This window comes from Nymphalis io, chromosome 5 (genome assembly GCF_905147045.1).
Source record: "Nymphalis io chromosome 5, ilAglIoxx1.1, whole genome shotgun sequence".
In the NCBI taxonomy this organism is placed as follows: Eukaryota; Metazoa; Arthropoda; class Insecta; order Lepidoptera; family Nymphalidae; genus Nymphalis; species Nymphalis io.
This window is the reverse complement of record NC_065892.1, coordinates 1,627,501-1,650,121: the sequence shown is the minus strand read 5'-3', so window position 1 is coordinate 1,650,121 and position 22,621 is coordinate 1,627,501. Positions and strand designations below refer to the sequence as shown.

At 35.7% G+C, this 22,621-nt stretch overlaps 3 protein-coding genes across 11 annotated transcripts in view; 2 read left to right on the top strand and 1 right to left on the bottom strand.

Annotated features, from left to right (window-relative positions):
• LOC126768424 (uncharacterized) overlaps window positions 1-4,320 on the top strand; it is a 38,477-nt gene extending 34,157 nt beyond the window's left edge. For all 7 annotated transcript variants that reach the window (XM_050486460.1, XM_050486458.1, XM_050486457.1 and 4 more), the window contains 2 exons: window positions 296-3,680; window positions 4,108-4,320. In XM_050486460.1, coding sequence (XP_050342417.1) covers window positions 296-3,680; window positions 4,108-4,168 — 3,446 coding nt within the window. In that variant the 3' untranslated portion in view covers window positions 4,169-4,320. The remainder of the gene's footprint in view (window positions 1-295; window positions 3,681-4,107) is intronic.
• Window positions 4,321-5,293: 973 nt separating this feature from the next.
• On the bottom strand, window positions 5,294-11,692 carry LOC126768427 (dipeptidyl peptidase 3). 2 transcript variants are annotated; one of them, XM_050486465.1, is made up of 14 exons: window positions 11,572-11,692; window positions 11,080-11,201; window positions 10,434-10,586; window positions 9,562-9,789; window positions 9,331-9,457; window positions 8,926-9,214; window positions 8,334-8,587; window positions 7,975-8,117; window positions 6,728-6,839; window positions 6,464-6,596; window positions 6,246-6,369; window positions 5,980-6,127; window positions 5,704-5,877; window positions 5,294-5,631 (listed from the first exon to the last, which is right to left on the bottom strand). In XM_050486465.1, the coding sequence occupies exons 2-14, from the start codon at window positions 11,197-11,199 to the stop codon at window positions 5,477-5,479; spliced, it is 2,160 nt and encodes a 719-aa protein (XP_050342422.1). In that variant the 5' UTR covers window positions 11,200-11,201; window positions 11,572-11,692; the 3' UTR covers window positions 5,294-5,476. The 2 variants fall into 2 exon arrangements, with proteins under 2 accessions (XP_050342422.1, XP_050342421.1); XM_050486464.1 differs by having other exon boundaries at window positions 11,353-11,674.
• A 1,199-nt stretch (window positions 11,693-12,891) lies between these two features.
• The window catches only part of LOC126768780 (uncharacterized), a 70,426-nt gene continuing 60,696 nt past the window's right edge, over window positions 12,892-22,621 (top strand). For both annotated transcript variants that reach the window (XM_050487084.1, XM_050487085.1), the window contains exons 1-17: window positions 12,892-13,021; window positions 13,202-13,292; window positions 14,390-14,482; window positions 14,705-14,833; window positions 16,563-16,705; window positions 17,222-17,345; window positions 17,790-17,946; window positions 18,068-18,177; window positions 18,768-18,866; window positions 19,489-19,610; window positions 19,828-19,980; window positions 20,271-20,413; window positions 20,700-20,816; window positions 21,243-21,398; window positions 21,555-21,835; window positions 22,308-22,487; window positions 22,576-22,621. The exon at window positions 22,576-22,621 is cut by the window's right edge and continues 160 nt beyond it. In XM_050487084.1, coding sequence (XP_050343041.1) covers window positions 13,008-13,021; window positions 13,202-13,292; window positions 14,390-14,482; window positions 14,705-14,833; window positions 16,563-16,705; window positions 17,222-17,345; window positions 17,790-17,946; window positions 18,068-18,177; window positions 18,768-18,866; window positions 19,489-19,610; window positions 19,828-19,980; window positions 20,271-20,413; window positions 20,700-20,816; window positions 21,243-21,398; window positions 21,555-21,835; window positions 22,308-22,487; window positions 22,576-22,621 — 2,158 coding nt within the window. In that variant the 5' untranslated portion in view covers window positions 12,892-13,007. The remainder of the gene's footprint in view (window positions 13,022-13,201; window positions 13,293-14,389; window positions 14,483-14,704; window positions 14,834-16,562; window positions 16,706-17,221; window positions 17,346-17,789; window positions 17,947-18,067; window positions 18,178-18,767; window positions 18,867-19,488; window positions 19,611-19,827; window positions 19,981-20,270; window positions 20,414-20,699; window positions 20,817-21,242; window positions 21,399-21,554; window positions 21,836-22,307; window positions 22,488-22,575) is intronic.

The following is a 22,621-nucleotide window of genomic DNA, read 5'->3' as shown; positions in this document are numbered from 1 at the left end:
TTTGCATTTTCGCTTTTCGTATGACATTAATTGTTAATCTTTACTTAAACTAAAACCTATAACTCTTAACTAGTCGCATATATGTTTGCATTTTCTAATCACGACAAAATAACTACGCGACTCGGAGGGTCCTCCCCCGAGCCGTCGCCACGAAAGAGACCGGATCGCTACCGAAGCGCTACCGAAGGTGTACACTGTACCCAGTCGACCACCATCCGTACAACGACACTGTAAATATACCATCCTAGCGAACGTCATGCATGATGGAAATCGTGTGTTTTCGATTGCATTGCAGGTAGTAGTAAGAAAACCGGCAAGCACCAAACGAGAGCCTCACCTAACTCGGAGACGGACGCCCCCGACGCCCTGGATCTGTCGGACCTGGACTTGAGCGCCATAGAGTTCTCGGAGCGCGAGATGCAGGCGCTGTCGGGGCTCACGCCGGCGCTGTCGCGGCGCCTGCAGCGCCACCTGCTGGCGCACCTGCCGCCGCGCGCCGCCGCCCGCCTGCGCCGCACGCTGTCGCTGCACGCCGCGCCGCCCGCTCCCAGCGAACCGCTCGAGAATACAGCTCCCGAAAAGCTCGAAAATATCGATATCGAAAAATCCGATTTCAACGATGAGCCCGTCGACTCGTCTGCGTCGCAATTTTGTACCCTGCCTCGTGTCCGGCGACGTAGGACCCTCTCGAGAGAACCCGACTCGCCGCCTCCCGTTTCGGAATTCGGGCAAGAGAGTCATTCAAAATTAGACTCATCAGCTAAAGATTCCGATAGTTCGAAAGGTGAAAGCATACGGTATGCGCAGGAACGGCCGTTATTGAGTAAATATTTAGCGCCTGAAAGAAATTTGTCTTTGGACGAGACGACGTATTCGTCGGACGGCGGTAGTATATTGTCGGAACCTAGTTATATTGCAGCGTATGGATCACCTGCCGTGATTAATACTCCAGGATCAAATTTTAGACGTCACTCTTTGCGGTTAAGCGGAGATCAATCGAAAAAACGAATTTCTAGATTCCTTCGTTCAGATTTCTTCGATACACCTTCTGACGAGAGTTCATATGCTAAACATAAGAAAGAAAAGGAAATAGAAACTCAAAAAATATTAAAAGAAATAAGAGATAAGAAAAATAAAGCATTAGAAACGGTTACTAGAAGCCCTATTGAAGTGAATGACTCGCAGTTAGCTTCTAAAGATGAATGTTCTACGAGAAAATGTCTGTCTCCAATGACTAATTTAATATTAAAAGATCGCAGTAGATCTAATACGCCATTTTTCCCTAGTTTAGGTAATATAAAGGAAACTAATTTAGACTCTTCAGTTGTGGTAAAACAAACTAAAGACCTTAAAGAATGCAATGAAGCAAAGCATAAGGTTCCTAACTTAGATTCAAAATTAAGCAGGCCTAAAAGTTATCCGATAAAAAATATCGAAAAATATGACGATACGAATAAAAACGTAGTAACAGATAGTTGTAGAAATGACGATAATGAAATAGAGGATAGAAAAATTGGCAGGGAATCGAAACTAATGCGACCAAAGAGCTATCCTACAAGCAGTCCTTCTCCAGAAAAAGTTTATTTGAATCGTAATAACAAAAAAGAGGATGTAAAAACTTCAAATGAAACGACAAATGTTTTAGATGGCAAAACAGATGTAGAAGTAAGCTTTAGCATAACTTTACCAAAAAAATCAAAATCGTTAGCAACAAAATCAGATTCACAGACGGAATTGGAATCAACAGGTTCAAAATTGGAAAATAAAATAGGAAACGATTCTTTAACATTGAAAAAATATAAAGTTATTAATTTGAAAGACAAAAATGAAAAGTCGGATATATCTGAAGTAAAGGTCGAAAATTGTAATGATGAGTTGAAGACTATCAAAAATGGCACCTTGAGAGACGATGTAAAATTAATGTCACCAGAAAATCAAGTAAATGAGAAAAAACCAGTGATTAAGAAGAAAATTGTTAAAAAAGTTTCATCAAAATCAAAGACTGATTTAAGCATTTCAGATGTCAATGAATCGAAAAATTCTGGAGATAAAAAGAAGGTAATTAAAAAAGTTAAGGAAAAAGATAAAAATGTTGACGATACTAATAAAACAACGACTGTTCCAAAAAAGAAATCAGTATTGCAATCGATAGGACATAAGTTGGAAAAATTTGCATCAACTAAATCAAATTCACCAGAAAAAGTTGCTTACAATAGTATTCCACTAAACGATAAAAACAATGATTCTTCCAAACAAAATCGAAATCAACGAGAACACTCCGTACCAGCAAGTGTCGAATCAATTTCAGAATCAAATTTAATTAAAAGGGCTGTCACAATAAGTAATGTTGCTGCTCTAGAAAATAGTAACCAAAATAAAACAACCGTGTCCAAAGTATTAGGTTTATTCAAAAAATTTGAACCAAAAGAAAAAAGCACTAAATCGGTCATAGAAAAAAATTGCAAAGAAAATATTAACACAAACAAGGAGTGTATAGTTAAAAACGAGAATGTTGCGAATTCTATTGATTCCGAAGAAAAGCCAAAACGTCCAAATTCATTATTATTAAATGGTTTAGGGCGTAAAAGTAGATTTAACAGGTCATCGAGTGAAGATGATAGTGTAACAAAAGTAGAAAATAATGAACAAGTACTTAAAAAAGAAAATGATTCCAAGAATACTTTAAAATTAGATTTCTCTAGGTTGCCAAGAGTAAAAAAAATAGTTCCTACAAATGCTGTGATAGAACCACAAGTTATAAATTATTCTGATGTTGAAAAATACGTTGACAAAAATGACGTCTTAGACAAAAATAAACTACTTTTAGATAGTGACTTGAAAGATTATTGCGATACTTTAAAGCGAAGTCGATCTCGAAGTAGATCAATTTATTCAAATTCCGATATTAAGTCTGATACAAGTATAGACGTCAAAAATAAACACGTCGGTAATGACAGCACACATCACGTATCTATTCGTAACCATGAATCAATAAGTCCAGAGAAGGAGGATATAGTTGATAGAATACGAAGAAAAAGTTTTTACTCGAGATTTAACGAAAAGAAACAGAGAAGGAAAAGTAGTTTAGTTGGTCCTGGAGCAACGGAGTACGACCCATTGGCGCGAATACATTCTCATGCAACTGAGTCAAAATATGACGCGTCCCCAACTTCTCCAGGAAATTATGACCTGTCACCGGGTTTATCTGTCGGCTCAGATATATCACCGTCCACAGAACGGTACAGATCTTTACTCAGCGATTTGCCTATTAATACAAGAAGCAATTACAGGTACGATGGAATTAATGACAAAGTCGATTTGTATAGATCACTTGATAGAAAGTATTCGGGAACCAGATCTTATTTGGACTATGATCAACCTTCATCGTACAATTCTAATAGATATTCGAGAACGAAATCATTATTCGAAAGCACTGATCCGACAGAAGATCAATCCTACGGTCTCCCTAGAGATACACTCAAGTACAGCCGAACTAATTCATTATTCTCACCCGGTAGTTATGCTACATATAGGCCAAAAAGAACAAGAAACTCTGCCATAATACTAAAAGAAAGCGAAAAAGAACCTAGTCCTGAAAACATACTCGATAAAATAAGACAAAAAAAGATTTCGATCAGTGTTACAAGAAAGCCTGACCCTGAAAAGGAATCAGTACCGAGGTGTGTATATTTCCACGATAATTTCATGTAACGTAAATAATTATAAATAACTTTCCCAAGTATAATATTTTTTCTCTGTGCACGCTTCACGCTTTTGAATTAAATTTACGGAACTAATGCTTAAGTTTTTAATAAAGTAGGTTTATAAATATTTGTATTAAACTATTCATTTACTATGTAATTATGAACATTAGTTTAATCTTTCACCCTAATAAACACAATTATTTAAATAAATAAAACACAGATTTGGAGGAAGAAGTTCTCTCAATTAACGAAACAATTTCATTTAGTAGAAATAATACCGTTGGTACACTTCATGGCACGTTATCATTATCTAGCATCAACGATATTGAACAACGTTACGGTAAACAGAGTATATTATGTTTATTATTATGTAAATAAAAATAAGGACGAATTTAAATTTCAGATCCAATGTCACATCTAAAAGCGAAGGCGACAGTTCAGAACGCACTCCGAAAATTGACTGAGAGGCGCTATTGATGAAAATATCGACTACGAAATTTTATTTGTAACGCATTTCTGACAATAGTTTATTTATTTACAGATAATAGCCGTGAAAACAAACGTTTTTGAAATCCTAAACACCAAACGACTAATATATTTTCGTTTATCTGTAACTTCTAAATATTGACTGCATATTTTTCTTGCCAATTTTAATTTAGCATATCCAAATTACGACTTATCGTAACCAAGAATCTCGAATGTATCATGAAAAAGTTATCGATAATTGATTCTACATCATTTCTACAACTAATATATTTAGTTAAATAAATATCTTCGACAAGAACTTTCATAAGAATATACAATTTTAACGATATTTTGCGAATATTAATTTTTTAGAAACTTTATTGTGAATTGATCTTATGTGCCTTTATAACATAAGTAACTGGATTTGATAGTAAAGTTTGGTGGAAATATGACACAAGTTTTAGTGTTTTTGCACAAATGTTTTACTCAGTATGTTTAATTTTAATTATTTTAGATATTATTGATTGTTGATAACGTAAGTCAGCTCATAAGTTTAAATGTTTATAATAACCGAATAGTATTGACTGCTTAGACATGTCGCAACAGTAATCGAATAGAATGGTGCTTAGTTGAAGGTTTTCTTAGGAGTAATTAGTATTTATAGTGAAGGTTACAACCACTTACATTATGTAGGTTTATACATATAATGTTTTCGAATATAAAGAATCTATTTTGTTAAAATCAAACGCAAATATTTAAAAATAAATAGTTACTGTTTTTCATTTGTTGCCATTTTCACATTTATATGTCAGTGAAAGACTAGTCCGTGTAAGGCGTTTGCGCTGTTTGTAAAGCGACATTTTGATGTGACTCGATTTATTACTATTTATCATTATTTATTTATTTTATCATTTCATTAGAATTTTAATAATTATTATTTATTAGTGTGTGGTGATTATTAATATTTTATGAATAGATAATACAGACTTTCGAATATTATAATTGCTATCACACACGTTTTGTATTGAATGTGAATAAATTATATAGTTGAAAAAATATTCGCCTTTCATTTCTCTCGCTCGATAAATTGTAATATTGCAGAAATCCAAATTAAAAGCAATCAGTGCATCATATAAAATATATTATAGCAAAGATTGCTAGTCGGCGGTGCGTGCTCAGAGCAGGCGCTGCAGGTCAGCGGTGCGTGCTCAGAGCAGGCGCTGCAGGTCAGCGGTGCGTGCTCAGAGCAGGCGCTGCAGGTCAGCGGTGCGTGCTCAGAGCAGGCGCTGCAGGTCAGCGGTGCGTGCTCAGAGCAGACGCTGCAGGTCGGCGAAGTGCGCGCGCTCGTTGTCGGCGAGGCGCTCCAGCTCTTCGTGCACGCGTGCGACGGGGAAGCGCTCCACCCACGACGCCACCATGCCCTCCGCGCTCGCCGGGTAGCGCTTCAGCTGCACGCCGTCTCCTGAGAATTTCAATTATAAGTCTTCATGGCATTCTAGTACGAAAAATTTAACTATTATAGAGCGATCGCTACCTTCATGAACGGTATTCGGCTGCACGAATATATTTCTGGGCTGTTTGTGCAGCATGACGATGTCTCTCCAGCTGTTCCATGGCTGCTCGAGGCGGCTGTAGGTATCGAATAATTTTTCACCCGCAGCTACGTCGCCCGTCGCCTTAATGGTTTGCAATTTAACGAGGAACTCGCCTGTTACCAAATAAATTATAATAAATTATTAGTATAATTATTACCCATAATATAAGTGCTAACAGTAAAAATTATTACTTTGTATTCTAGAAAAATGCTTACCAATAATTCTTTTTCCATCTGTGGCCAGGCGACTTTTATCCAATGTAAGAAGCAAATTCTTTCCAGGTTCCACCTCGGTGATGGTAAGCAGTCCATTGCCTTCTAGTTCCAACAACCGCATCAAAACGAACCGAGCTCTTGCATGAGCCTATAAAAAATCATAATCGTAAATATTTTATAATAACAAATGTAATAAACAAAATTCTATTTAAAAATCTACTCTCGAGTTTTTAGTTTAAAAAAAGGTACAAAAACATGTAATTTACCTGTAACCAGATTTTGTTAGCTGGTTGGTACATTTCTGTCGCCTTTGCAGCACCGTTCCATAGAAGACTAAGCCAGTTCACGTACATGACGTTTTGAGCCTCTTCACCTTCATAACCGAAGATTCTATAAGTAATATTCTGTTAGACTTTTCTTATATGAATGAAAAGGTTTCTCCAGGTGAAAAGATCGTTTAAGTGTATTGTATCAAGAGTGTTACTTGAGTATCTGCGGCTCGAGCGAGAGGTAGAGCCCGACGGCCTCGGCGCGGCACTCCTCGAAGGCGGAACCCAGCGTCGTGAACTTGCTGTCGTACGTCTCCCCCTCGGTGTACCACGACTCTATTTCCTTCCCTATCGTACAATATGCAAACAGATTAGAAATGCTAGCTTGAATATTCGTTACATTAATATTTTGTCAGTATTTTCTTATGATTATTAATAACTCAGATACATTATATGGTTTATTCAAATAGAAAACTCACCAGTGAGTGGGTTCTTAACTTTCTCCTTGTCAAAATTGAATGTCCCATCAGCATTCTGTCGTAGCAGCTTCCCACTACCGTGTCCGAGAAGTTCATGGAGACCGACTTGTACCTGAAATAGATATGTAAATTGAAAAATACTTGCTAAGTATGCAAATGTAATGCTCTTTTTTTTTATAGAATACGAAGACGGACGAGCCTATGGGCCACCTGATAGTAAGTGATCACCAACGCCCATAGACATTGGTATTGTATTTAACCATCACCAAAAACACCAATGCGCCACCAATCTTGGGAACTAAGATTTTATGTCCCTTGTGCCTGTAATTACACTGGCAGAATGGTAGAATATCTGATGAGTGGGTGGTACCTACCCAAACGAACTTGCACAAAGCTTTACCACCAGTAAAATTCTAATAAATGGGGTAAACTAGTCCAACATTAAAAAAATAATTATGATCTTTAGTTTCTTACATAAAATTATAAACTATAAAGATATGTAGAAAAAATGTTTTCAATGTAAGTATAAAATAAAAAATTATTGGCACACTTAGACGAAATTATGGGTACTTTCATATGGAATAGATGAACACACATTTTTGCTCCCATCATCTTCATATCACACTACTACACCATACTGCTGCCATACATTCAATGGTTCTATAATAACTATTACGATACTATTACCAGTCTGTGTATCTCTTGATAATACTGAAAATATTTAAATTGGTCAATAATTTGACGAGCCAGTTGGCGTGGTTGGTAGAACACTTGCCTTTCACGCCGAAGGTTGTGGGTTCGATTCCCACCCAGGACAGACATTTATGTGCATGAACATGTCTGTTTGTCCTGAGTCTGGATGTAATTATCTATATAAGTATGTATTTACAAAAGAAAAGTAGTATATGAAGTATATCAGTTGTCTGGTTTCCATAGCACAAGCTTTGTACAAGCTTAATTTGGAATCAGATGGCCGTGTGTGAAAAATGTCCCAGGAAATTATTATAAAAAAAAAAAAAATTGGGTGGGTGTCAACAATTGTTTGGTTACCCTATTATTAGGCATAGATGATTTTATATTACAAAAACTACGAGTATAAAATTCAGCTTTATAAGAAACATTAAAAATGTTGACATGTACCATACCATGGGTACATACCCTACTAGTTAGGCATTGTACTGGAAGAATTAAGGTTAAACCTGTAACATTCACTTATGTACGAATGTTGTGAAAGACAATTGTTATACCTCAAAAGCTGCCACTCTGTACTTCTCAAGAAGTTTCTTGTCATCGTCAGAGAGGAATGGAATAACTGACTCCTTGTACGCGGCCGGGATCACGTTGCCGAGTGATACGTTCTTAAATCCCTCGTTTTGGCGAATTTCATCGTCTTAAAAATAAATATATCTCTAATTATTATATATTACAAAACATTGCTATTTAGAATAAAACGGTAAAAAACTATTTTCACTAAATTTGTATGGGCAAGTTCTCCACATACATTACAGAGTATGTATAATTTAGTAAATGTCAACACTGGACAGTGTGGGCGACGAAGGCCCGTAAGGTCTACAGGCAAGTGCAAGGAACATGAAGGCATAGTCACAGTTTGGAATGTTGATGCCAGCGGGGATGCCACTGCCAGAGAAGGTGAGCACGTCAAGCGAGGTGAAGTCGGGGCGCAGGAAGGAGTCCTTCTCGAGCTGGCGGCCCCAGGGTAGCAGCTGGATGAAGGTCTCAGCGCCCTCCACGAGCTGGCCGAACTTCTGCGACATCTCCTTATTAACCATCGCCACGAAGCCCTCGAACTCGCCGCGCTGCCCGCTAGGGTCACGGTACGTCTCTATAAAGCCTTGATATCTGAAATTTTGTGTTTGGTACTTGTTAATACATAGTTTAGATGACTTTTTGTAGAGAGATACAGAAAACTGTTTTTATTAACTTGTTTGGAATTTATTGCATAGAAAAATACTTAGTTTAATAGAGTATTAAAGGTAAATGTTATTCAATGCGAATAATTATAATCGTCATTTGAGTCATCCATGTTTGTGTTATCTTCTTAAAGATATATTAAGTAAGCTCAATATTTTTGAAAGTTGTTCAGATATTCCTATTGTGTTTGACATTTAATACAGCATGATTCAAATGATAATATCAGTAACACCATTCAATGTACAAAGAATTTTTACTTCACATACGTTTCAATTATTGGACCCTTGTCTTTAATCCAGTAACGGCTGCCTTCTTTATGTTCATTCAAATCACCCTCTTGGAAGCTGTTAATGTAATGTTTTAACATATTCCTTTCGTTGTCATTGGATGCATATTCTATAGCCTTTTTCAAGTTCTCATTCACAAGGCTAAGTAGGGGAGAGTAGTCGCCACGAGTTACTTGAAAGTACGCATTTTTGTATTTCTCTTTTTCCATTGTGAGTGGAGGTTTAGCACTCTTCTCGACACTGGCCAGATGAATTGTGTAAATTGGTACTGTAAATATATTAATTAAGTCTTATTATATCGAAAATGTTATTATTTATATAATTATTTATATTTTAATTGTATTTAGATTTATTGAAAAAGTAATCAATTATTATTTTACTAACATCCATCATCCGCGACAGTTTTGAATGTCCGACAGATGTACGCTTCAATGCGCTTTGTCTTCATCCAATCATTAACAAGATTAGAATCATCTTCTGTGCAGTTACTTGAGAAGTATGTTGTTACGCCCTAAATAGAGTTAATAATAAATTGATTGCAAGTTCCATATTATGTTATTCTATCATATAAAATAGCTTTGAAACTAATGTTATATTTTAAGCAATTTTACTCACTTTATCTGCCAAGCCAAGACTTGTCAATCTTGGTGCGATGCTGAAGATAGCATCTTTTGTGTTCTCCCATAATTTAGTAATGTGTATATTATCATTTGCATACGCTTTTGATGCTCTTATTATTGACTCAAATGTCTCTTTTGATAGATTTGGAATAAACTTAGTATCACCAAATCCTTTATAATTTCCACTGTTTGCAAAAAGACCTCCGGCATACACTAGAAATGCCTAAAAAATAATAAAAATGTAAACATTTTTGAGTAAAATGTAGCCATAGATATTTATGATATATATGCAAAAATATAATGTACTAAAAAGTCAATTATTTAATTGAATTTTTGCCTGCTATATGCTTTAATTTAAATATAATTCATAAAGTAAAGATTTCAGATTAATAATGAGTAATAAGTAAAATAACGCTTAGTAATAATAATTTAAAAAAAGCTGGATTTCTTGTATTACATAATTAGTTTTTTATTTTAGATATTCCATATTATAATTATTATATATTGATTTAATAAATAAACTTTATATACTTCGTGGTATTTCTAATTAATAAATATAGCACATGGAACCACAATAACAAGATATAAGATTTAGATACTGCTAAAAGGAAGTGGTATTGTTATCATATATTAATAAAAATTATTAACAAGACAAATATTTTATATACTATAACGACAACTGAACAAACTTTTTGTTGCTTAGCTCTACCTATAAAAAACGTAAAATATTCAATATAATGAACTCACAATATAAAGAAATATACATAATGCATTTGCGGAGTACTCAATTTTCATAATGAACAGTGATCATTTTTAATCAAATTTACAATGATAACAACATGTTTAATTATTTTTCTATAAATTTACCTGAAAATCATCTTCTGATACTCCTGCACCAATTGCAGATTTCTTCAAATCATCTAAAGGCTCGGCCAGAAAAATTCTATGTAGCAATGAAAAAATTTTAGGTGACTCCGGACTTGTTTGCAAAAGCACAATAAGTCCTCCATTCCACGCAGCCTGAAATTAATATATACAAAATTTATAAATATTATTTATTAAAAAAAATTACTACTAAATAAAACATATCTGCTGGTAATGGAATGATAGTCTTCCCATAATGTGAGTATTCCTCAATAAATGATGAAAGTGAACCAGATTATATAGCAAATTTAAAACCAACTTTCTTTTCACATGAACATTATTTACTAATGACTTTTCTGTAAGCTTATCCATGATAGTACCATATAGTCATCAGTTAATCTGCCAAATAGCAGCAATATCTTTTGTTAGTCTGTATTTTGTCAGCACAAGAGACATAACATTATAGTTTGCATGGTTTGTAACATACAAACTGCGTAAGGAATACAAAAAGCATTGTATATGTCTGAGGAATTGTTATGATTTCTTAATGTAGAAGTACCTTTTGGAGTAGGTAAATTAACTAGGATATAAAAACATTAATCAAATTTAAATATATTGTTACTAAATTTTACTAAGCAATTTTACTTACCTTACTTAAATAATGAGCATAGAGCTTTTCTTGATTGGTCAAATTTTCAAATGCTTGTGAACTATCTAGTTCAACAAATCTTTGATTATTGGGAAGTAGATATATTGATTTGTCTTCCATAGCTAAAAAAATTCATAGCAATTGTGTATATTCCTGACATTATAAATAGACTGATAAATAAATAGTAACATAAGAATATAAATAGTATATATTGATGTACACATTATGAAATATTTTTTTAAAAGGATTAGAAGGACCTGTATCGATACTGACCATTAATTGATATTGCCGGTTGGACACCGTTAAATTTAGAGACTCCCATTGAAAGTTTTTTGTATTTACTAATAAATGAATCAGCATTTTTAATAAGCCGGCTTTTTGACAGATTAATAGTCAGGTTAAGCAACATTGATTACAATAATAGGTTGACTGGTAGGTACTCGACTATAGCTGTAGTTATAATTTACAAATATTTAAAAGTGCCGTACTTACTAAAATATTGTATCTACTTTTAAACACAAAAAAATCCTGTCTCTATTTTCAATTTGTAGGTACAAATTGTCAATTGGACGCAGGGTTCACACAGTTACAGCACGACAAATGACAATTTATCAATGTCGCATTGACATTTCAATTGTGATTTGAAGAAATATCTATGATAAATATCGGCTGGAAATGAAGAAATCCATAAACCAAGCTGAAGAAGAATAACAATAACAGTGATTTAAAGAATGTTTCTACTGTTATTAATAGGATACATTTTGCGTAATTATAATAAATAATAACACAGAACGTATATTATACAGGCTCTAAGCTATATAATATATTATAAAGATTTTTACCGAGTTGTAAATTTTTAAACCATGTCTTAGATTTTGTAAAGAATTATGTATTGAAAATTGAAAATAGGCACAGTAGGAAACTTTATAATTTTTAAATAGTGATTGTAACCACGCCAATTATGCTTTGCCTAGTATGATATGATTTCCTTATTATGAAATCTCCTTGACTCGTATAAGATTTTTATAATAATATTTTGGCGTATTCTTTCTTTGGCACACTTTTAGTAGGCATAAATTAAATTTGGTCTACCATAGTAACTACGACGTTATGTCCATTGTGTCTTTAGTACTGGCTCAATCACCCTTCAAATTATAACACAACAATACTAAGTATTGTTGTTTAGCGGTAGAATATCTGATGAGTGAGTGGTAAAGTAAGCTCCTTATTATATTTATTATTTTTTTTTTATTGCTTATATTACTAGTATAAAATAAATTGGCTAGTGTCTCCCAAGTAAGCTGCTACTGTAATTCAGAAATTTAAAATAAATTAAATATATTTAAGCTGATAAAGCCCTTCCAGATGAATTTCGGAGATGGTGGCTAATCTCAAGGACATTATATATATATATATATATATATATATATATATATATATATATATATATATATATAAATATATATATCAGACAATTGTGAAAACTTTACGTGCTTTTTAATTCCAAGAATCGGGAGTGTAGCATTGTCAAATTCTTGACCTTGGGTCCCTGAACCATTTTTTTTTCTTAGTTATTTTTCTTTATTGTAACGAGACTATATATATTATGATTGCTAAATTTAAATTTACATAGATTTTACGGTGTTAAGAAATATCATATTGTGAAATTGCCTTTAAGCGTTACGGCTTTTTATTATGGAATGCGGATCGGTTGTTAGTTGACCGTCAAATGACACAGCTGTAAAGTGACAATATTGACATTAGTGTTTGATTGGTTTCTGCACTGATATATTTTTTGCATCTGTGGACCGAAGTAAACACTCAACATGGATGGTTTCTCAGTTCTCATTGCTTTCATTCGAATTTTAGCTTAAAATTGTTTAAAATGGTTTAGTAATATTTAAGAGGATATCAAATAAATTGTAAAAATGTCATCAGAAAGGTAAATTGTTATTTATGCATTTTATTAAACTATCATTAATACTGAATCGTTCCCGAAATTCTGTTGAAAGTTGCAAAATCAATAAAGTACGCGGAAATCGCTAATGTCACGCCCAGAATTAGTTTGTAGTGTGCGGTAGTTTACTGTGATAAATTAGAACATAGTGATGTTTTATTCTAGGGTTGAATGGGTGGAGATTATAGAACCGAAGACAAAGGAGCATATGTATGCTAACCTAACAACTGGCGAGTGTGTTTGGGATCCTCCTGAGGTAATTTATTCATTTCCTGAAAAATACAATGACACCTTTCACTAACGTAATAATTTGTTATATATCTGGACATGCTACAGAGAGGCTTCCTGTCGTAAATATAATTTTCCTTACTTGAATTTTATTAAATAACAAAATTTCCTTCTTATTGTTTTTTTCTTAAAAAATGAATTATATACAACTATGATAACGATGATAACTGTGACAGTTTTGCAGTTTGGTCAACCTAATATATGAGTTTTTATTATATGATAAAATTAATAGTATTTTTTAAATTCAATTATAACTAATTGATGAAACAATGTAGTTCTCACATACACTTTATTAGAAATTTTGTTCAAATTGGCTTAATGTCGCAATTATATTTTGAAGTAATACTACAATTTATTGAAAAACATTTTTTTAAAATGATTTGAACCTTGTCAATATTTCCATTTTCTTTATGTAAGTATATTGCATATTGCTGTTTCTGTCATTATTCTGAGTTGATAAAAGTATGAGCACCTAATGCTATATTCTTAAAGAAAAAAACCAATTGCACCATAATGTCTAATTTTATTCAAATTAAATCAATTTTCATTAGATATTCATTCATACATATTATTGTAAATATAATATTACTGGTGCTTTATCCACTGCTTAGCTTGCGTCATAATTCAGAATTGCTTAATACCATTTCCATAGTTTTTGTTCCAAAAGGAAACAACTCTTATCCCTTTTATTATACCTAAGAACTTAAATTTTCAAAAATCTTTCCTTCATGGTAACCTATTGTGTAAAAGGAACCTGTAAGCAAAATTTCATGGTGCTAGCCCCAGCTGTGTGTTGATATGTCACTTAGTCAGTTATTCTTTTATATGAATTGACTTTGACATATTCTTAATTGCTTGTTATGGTCGATGATTCAAAAGTACTCATATAAGTCTATTTGGATAAAAATAATTTGATTTAATTCAACTGAACATTCATAATGCCTAAAAAAATATTGATTCTCAAATATTTTCATGTATTACTTACATTCTCGAATTGATTTATCATATATGGATTGTATTAAGAATGCGATACAGAGGATATATCTTATAATTATTTTTTTACAGGGAGTAAAAGTAAAACGCACAGATTCATCGCAATGGTGGGAATTGTTTGACATCAACACACATAGGTTTTATTACTATAATGCATCTACACAGGTAGTTATTGATGTTATTATAATAAAGTAATCTTTTGATTATCCAAAATAGACCATATATTAATTTATTTTTATTATGTTTTTCAAATTCTAATTTCAAAATTTAATTTAATTACCATAATTTATTGTGCAATGGTAAAACAAGATATGATCACAGATAATCTAGAGTTTACTGTATGTTAATTAAAAGTATACAGATTAATTATAAAAAATTTTTTTTTAGAGTACTGTGTGGCACAGACCTACAGATTGTGATATTATACCGCTAGCAAAGTTACAAACTTTGAAGCAAAATACAGATCCTCAGAAAAGACGGGAGACATCAACTCAAACAAACCAAGCTGCGCCACTGGTAAATATTTTAATATGTTCTATTATACAATTTATATGGCTTATATTTGGAGATATTAATTCATTTGTATCTGGAGTCCGACCAAAGTCGAAAGATAGTAACAATTGTAATGAAAGCACAAATAGCTTAGAATAGTTATCATTACTTTAAACATATTCAATCTAACATGGGCTTAATTGTAAGTTTATTTTACGAATACATAAAATCCATATGCAAAATTTTGATATATTGATAAATTATGTAATATATATATATTTTATTTTTCGCCCAGATAATTAGAATAGCGATTTAACGGGAAAATACTGCTAGCATTATTGTCGTCATTTCATATGGTCATTATTTGTATAGTAGCTATTTTAAAATATTTTTCCTCAGCCCTTTCAGACAGTTTTGTTATATCTGGTCTATATATAAGTCAATTATAATAATACAAAATAAAGTTTCATATCTTATCAGTACTTTACGATAGACCGCGCAGAACACTTGTTCGCAGCATCATAGTCATTTAGCATTTCTCTAATAAATGGGCGTTCTGTAGTTTTATAGGATTATTATGAATATTACTAATTCGATGTCGTCAAAGTCGCGGATGCACTCTAGTGATAACTATTGAGCTTTTATTATACGATATTCTAACACGATTTCTCTAACACAAAGAGTATCCCCTGCGGTATACGGGAGTTCATTGTGCTTATCGAGGGCGGAAGTTAACTCGACCTCTGCCATTGTCTCGGTTTTTATCAAAGCGACTAAAAAGTTGTTCTGTTAATACGTTTATTAGTTAGGTGTTCGATAGTTTTTATGAAATTTTGATAGTGATCAAAAAAGTTAAGCATTATAAAATAATGCTATATAATGTTTCTGATGAAACATGAATGCAGCGACGTTAAGGATTTCAAGTTTTTTTTTGATATAGAATAGGAAGGCGGACGAGCATATGGGCTACCTGTTGGTAAGTGTTCACCAAAGCCCTTACACATTGGCATCGTAAGAAATGTTAACCATCGCTTACATCGCCAATGCGCCACCAATCTTGGGAACTAAGATGTTATGTCCCTTGTGCCTGTAATTACACTGGCTCACTCACCCTGCCAACCGGAACACAACAATACCAAGTACTGCTGTTTTGCGGTAGAATATCTGATGAGTTGGTGGTACCTACCCAGACGAGCTTGCACAAAGCTCTGCCATCAGTGAGATCTTGTGATGATAAAAATGTTATTGAGTCAAGTCATAAATAAGGAGGAATCGCTCATTTCGACAATATCTTAGGAATAAAATATTTCATATATTTTCGGATTATTTAGTTGTCTATTCCTTTTACAGACGATTTGTTTGAATCACTTAAATCGATACTAACGTGAATTTTTGATTGCGTAAGTCGATCTTACAGCAATTGTTTCAATTATCCCAACATCTGTTACCCCCACCACCTACAATATGGGTGGGTACCTTCAAGTCAAGAGAGAATAGGTATCTTCACTTTCCATCCGGTGTGATAACAGTCAAGCTAGCCTGTATATTTAAAAAAAATAGGCGTCGTTACGTAGTTTTGTATATTATTTATATATTCTGTTGCAATTATTATTGGATCAAAAACAGTATATAATTCATAATGAAAACTGAAACAGACGATTCTTTTATCTATCGAATTTAGTTCCTTAATGATGTAACACATTTATTAACATTGGAATAATATAATTTTAATGAATAATAATAATAATTTTAGATCCCCGCTACACTTGACCCGATTAGTAGCAATGGAAACAATACCGTGGCGAGCGTGAGCAAACTTTCACCGAGCAATACTAAAAATGTCACAATCACGCAAACCAGCCCCGTGCGTACTAGGAGGACTCATTATCATCACAGGTAATAAGAAATTGTTTTTTTTTTAGTTTAGTTAGGAAGACAGAGGTGCAAATATACCATGGTTTGGACTTACTGATTAGGGGTCCATCACGCCATAAATTTAGAATATTCCACTTTTACTCCTACAATGCGTCGCTTATTGTGGAATCTTAAGAACTTGTGATATTATATCCCTTATGATTTCAATGTCTCACTAGCATTAAAACCGGAGAAATGCAATACAAGGTATTGCAGTTTGGCTGCAAGATAACTGGTGTGAGAATGGTACCCAGAGGACTCTGTACAAAGTTTTACGTCCTGTAATTATTATAATTAGCTGATATCGAATCAGGGTGCATCCCTGTTAATTTCAAATAATTAAAAATATTTTATTTAATAGTTTCCCATATTATAGTCGTTATTCGAAAGCAACATGAATTATTAAAATTATAAATATGATGTGGATACTTTTCCATAAAGAAAAAAAAAAACAAATGAACAATTAAAATGTTATGTAATTTTATTTGCTAATTGTAGGAACAGTGGGGAAAGCAGACGCGGGCGGTTGAGCGAAGACGGCACCACGGCAGTATGTCGTCACACGGACTCCGGTCGCTCCTCGGACAGCAGCATCAGCAGCGCGCAACAGCGCCGCAAGCAGGTATGCATGTCACACATTGTGATTGCGTCTTCTTGCCCTTGTTCCTGCGTTTGGCATCGCGAGACCATCCAGGCTGCCGTCCTCCTCAAGTCCACTTGGAACAGAACACTCGACACTCTCCCAATCTCACGCAGCCACAGACCGATACGTCGTATATTCTAAGCACCCGGGCTTTGGGAGGGGGATCCAAACTTTTCCGGTCTTGTTCAACCTTCCTTTGAACTGTGATAGTCTTACACAGGCGACTTGACCTCGAGGACGAAGCAGTAGTAAAAGTTCGTTTCAATGTGGATCTAGTATCTATCGCAGTTTTATTAAATTATTTTAGTGTTAAGGGTTAATTAAAGTATTAAAATACTTTTTATTAAAGTTATCATTAATGTCATGTAATGATATTAAAAAAAACGTATATGTTGTGTAATATACAAAACTTGCCTTTGTCAGGAGTTAAGCAACAGTGCGTGCAGTGCGAGCGCCTGCACGCCGCAGCTGCGCAAGCGCAGCGGTGCGCAGCCCGCGCTGCCCGCGCTGCCCGCGCTGCCCGCGCTGCCCGCGCACGCCGCGCCGCCGCTCGACGCCGACAAGTGGTCGCCGCACTCTGGTAATTACTTTTTTAGATATTACTTATATATAACTCACCCGACACTAGAAGTATAAAAAACTGTCTTCAAATATTTCTTTTTTAAACATATATTTATAACAAATATTTTTATTAATTTCAGGTCTCAATCGCAGCGGCAGCTTTGTGTCGCCTCGAAAGGACGCCTCGGACGATTCTATGCACGAAAAGTATTTTAAATCCGTCGAAAGCACACCTTTAACGAGACGTAAGGTACCTGTCTGTACGATAACATTGTATGCCACAACTAACATAAATGTTTATTTACGAAACTGTAAAACAGTCATTGTGTTAAGATAATTATCAAAGTTCATTTACTATTCAAATATACCTTTTTTTCAGTTAAATATTATGATATTAAAAAAACGAATAGTCTGTAGTCTTTTTCACATAATAATTTTCAAATAACCGATGACATTACATCATATAGTAGAATAAATCGTCTTTGATACTTTTTTTTGTCAGATGGCCCAGTTGTAGGAATGCGTGAATTTTAACCGATCAACCACGTTGTTGTTGGGGGGTACAAGCAACAAACCCGGGCAAGCACCTCTGAATTTTCATGTGCTTAATTTCTGTTTATAATTCATCTCGTGCTTTTCGGTGAAGGAAAACATCGTGAGGAAACCTGCATGTGTCTAATATACTTTCATCGAAATTGTGCCACATGTGTATTCCACCAACCCGCATTGGAGCAGCGTGATGGAATTAGCTCCAAACCTTCTTCTCAAAAAGGGAGAGGAGGCCTTAGCCCAGCAGTGGGACATTTACAGGCTTTTACTGTTACTTTTTTTTTGTTGCAGTTAAAACAACAATCGGCCGGTGGTTCATCTTGTGACTCAGCGTCGCCGCAAAGTCCAAGCAGTCCATTGCAGAAGCCACAACCGACGCCATTCTTGCAGGTAATATAATTGACATTACATATTTCACGGAGCTATGAAAACTTTAATCATGTCCAGATATTAGAAAGAACATATTAACATTGCATCGTAATTTTTTATTTTTTTATTTTTTTTTATTTATTTTTTTTATTATAGAATAGGAATGCGGACGAGCATATGGGCCACCTGATGGTAAGTGGTCACCAAACGCCCTTAGACATTGGCATTGTAAGAAATGTCAACCATCGCTTACATAGCCAATGCGCCACCAACCTTGGGAACTAAGATTTTATGTCCCTTGTGCCTGTAATTACACTGGCTCACTCATCCTTCAAACCGGAACACAACAATAACAAGTACTGCTGTTTTGCGGTAGAATATCTGATGAGTGGGTGGTACCTACCCAGACGAGCTTGCACAAAGCTCAACCACCAGTAAATTATTACACATACATATGTATATATACATATATGTTTTTGATTGAATCTCATTCGAACTCATTCTCATCAGTTCGATTTGTTTCTCGATCAAGCCAGACCAGAATAAGTAACTATCACCTGGATTGATATAATCTACTACGTATTTAGGTATAAATAGATATTGTTTTATGGGTCGTAAATGTCGTTCCGTGCTGTGTCCGCAGGCGAGCGCGGCGCGGCCGTCGCTGGTGTCGTCCATCTCGCTGGCGGAGGGCGCGCGCGCGCTGCACTCGCTGGAGCGCCCGCACCACCTGTCGCGACACGCGCGCGAGCGCTTCTCCGACAGGTCACTATTTTGCACACTAGCCACCCGTCCCGGCTTATTCTATTGCTATATATTGAATAAGGGCCAATCTTATTATTCATTTCATCTAAAAATTATTTATTTACGACGTGTTTTTGTAATAATTTTAATAATTAAATTAAAAATATTACGGTAATATAATATCTTCTAAAAAATATTGTTGTTCTATGATAGTAATTACTTCATAAACTTTTTTCAGACACTTAGACAAAGAACGTTTGGCGGAGCTCGAGCGCATGGAGCGGTACCCTGAGAAGCAGGCCGTGTACAGTGTGGACAAGCCCTTCAGGCAGACCAGCCTCGATCTGCGGCACAACGCCTCCAGCTGGCATCCACCGAGGGAGTTCACGAGGTAATAGTCGGTAGTGAACCATTCTATTGATGGTTTTTTCAGTTTATGAGAATATCTTTTACACCGATCAAGTGTAAGTTAGGGGATGTACATATGGCAGAATAACTAAACGAGCAGGTTTCCTCTTGATTTTTGTGTGTTTGTGTAAATTGTATGTAATCAGGTTGACTATACATGCAAAGTCAAATTAAGAATTTAATTATATCGGCTGTCATTAACTCCACATGGGACTTTTTTTTGCCTTATCGCTTATTCGAGTGAACTGTTAACGAAATATCCTACGCGCGCAGACGCCAGCAAGCGGAGCCGGAGCGCTACACGTCGAGCAAGGCGTCGGTGTCGTCGGGCGGCAGCGGCAAGCAGCGCGCCGCGCACGACCACCTCGCCTTCGTGCGCCTCGCCTCGGCCAACGAGCACGACAACGTCGCCGCGGGTGAGTACACGAACGCTTCGCCTCGGCCAACGAGAACCGATGTTTAGCAATAGAATAACTTTAGGCATGGATGGTACGTTCTTAGGCGGACTTGCATAAAGACCTTCCCTTCCTCTTTGAAGTGTGAGAAATTCTAATTATATATTTATTCAAAAAGAAGCTTTTGCTTATTGATTTTCAAAAATCTACTGCCGGTTTTTAAAGAAACACGTCATATGTATTATTAGTATCATATATATATATATATATATATATATATATTTTAATCTGAAACATATTTCTGCAGTTAACTTTAAATTAAAATGCGTGAATCTGGAGCCAGCTTTGACGGAGCCTAATGTACAGAAACATAATCAACGTCTAGAAAGAACCACCGCGCCACGAGACCGTACGAAATCACGTCGTAAGTATATATATTTATATGTTTGTAAGATTATTTTATCAATAGGATGCCTTAGTTATAAGTTTTTGTCCTTGAGTGAGGAGGATAAAGGAGGAGGAGGAGTCATAAAGCACCTAACACCCCCTGTGTTAGGTGCTTTATGACCTTCAGAATATGTATGCAAAATTTAATGGTGATCGATGGAGTAGTTATGACATGAAATAAACAATCAATAAATACAATCCAGAACGTAAGTATTATAAGTAAGTATTATAGGTAGCATTATATTTAATTTATCTTGTAAAATGTCGATTCAAAAGTGATTTTGAGCTCATTTAGCCTCGTTTAGGCTCTACCTACCTTTGGCTTTATTACATATTTTATTATATTTACAAATAGCTAAACATATCCATATATATAGTTGTAAATAAAGATTGTTCATAATAGGACATAAGAGGCCTGTAGAAGATGATCCTCAAAACGACGGCGAGGAAGAAGACGAGGAAGGAGGCGGGTCACCTCTCTACTGCAACTGGGATTTACGCGGGATGCAGCATCTATTGCCATTGCAGGACTATATCATTCAACAAGCTAAGCTCTCTAGTAAGTATTACTTGACTGAACAATATTTCAAATATTTGTTTATCCAATGAGTGGTTGGATTGAGATGTATTTGTTTTTGAAATCTACTTTCAATGGTTTTTTCGGTTACACCGTTACCATTTAATTGCAAGAATTAAACTGTAAAGTAATTCGCAGGTCGCGGGCGCTACGCCGGCTCCGACTCGGACGGCGAGTCCGGCACGTCGCGCTCGCGGTCCGGCTCCGAGTCGCGCTCGCTGTCCGGCCACGAGCCCGACAACGAGTCGTCGGACGGCGGCGCGCGCACGCCGGACGACGACGACGGCTCGGGCGTGTACCTGCCGCACACGTACGCGCAGCGCCCGCCCGACGCCGAGTACATGAACCACGGCGTGTCCTACTACAACACCTTCGTGGGCTTCGAGCGCGACCGCCAGCCCTCGCCGGCCATACATCGGGTGCGTTGCTGACGTTATTTGTAACTGTATTCATTTGTTTCTCTCTATACTATATTACGATGGCAGGAGGAGTAGAAATAAACAAGTCTTAGATTTATATATTCCATGCATTTTACTAGTCTGTACATTACCTCTGCTACATATTATCTATACATAATTATCTAATACATATTGTTGTATATATGTATTACTAAATAGTACCCGGTTATTTTATCTTTATTTAACAACACCATTCCCATTAAATACTCTAAGTGGCACTGAAATCGCCATTTTTTCACGAATCCATAATGATATCACGAGTGATAGTAATATCGACCAATGGTATCGGTTCAAAGTTGTTTATTTTTACTTCTCCTGCCGATACAATTGGCTAATAACAATTGTAGTTATTCAAGTTGTATTTAGTTAGCTATGCTGCCATATTATTATAAACTGTAATGTCTAAGTATGAGTAACATTGTCGTGTGAGCAGACGTCGTCGCTGGGCGGCGGCGCGGGCGGCGCGGGGGAGGCGGGCGGCGCGGGCGGCGCGGGCGGCGCGCTGTACAGCCCGGTGCGCGCGCACCCGCACGCCGGCCCGCCGCCGGAGCAGGACATCGAGATATTCGCCAAGGACAATCTCAACTTCAACAAGGGAATATTCAGGAGAAAGGTTCGTTCTCGCTGACGTTGCTATACCGAATCCGACAGTGACAATGGTTGTATTGTATCGCAATGCTCTTAACGATATTCCGTCGTAGGCCTCGGTCCGCGACATGTTGTCGTGGACGTCGTCCTCCATCAGCG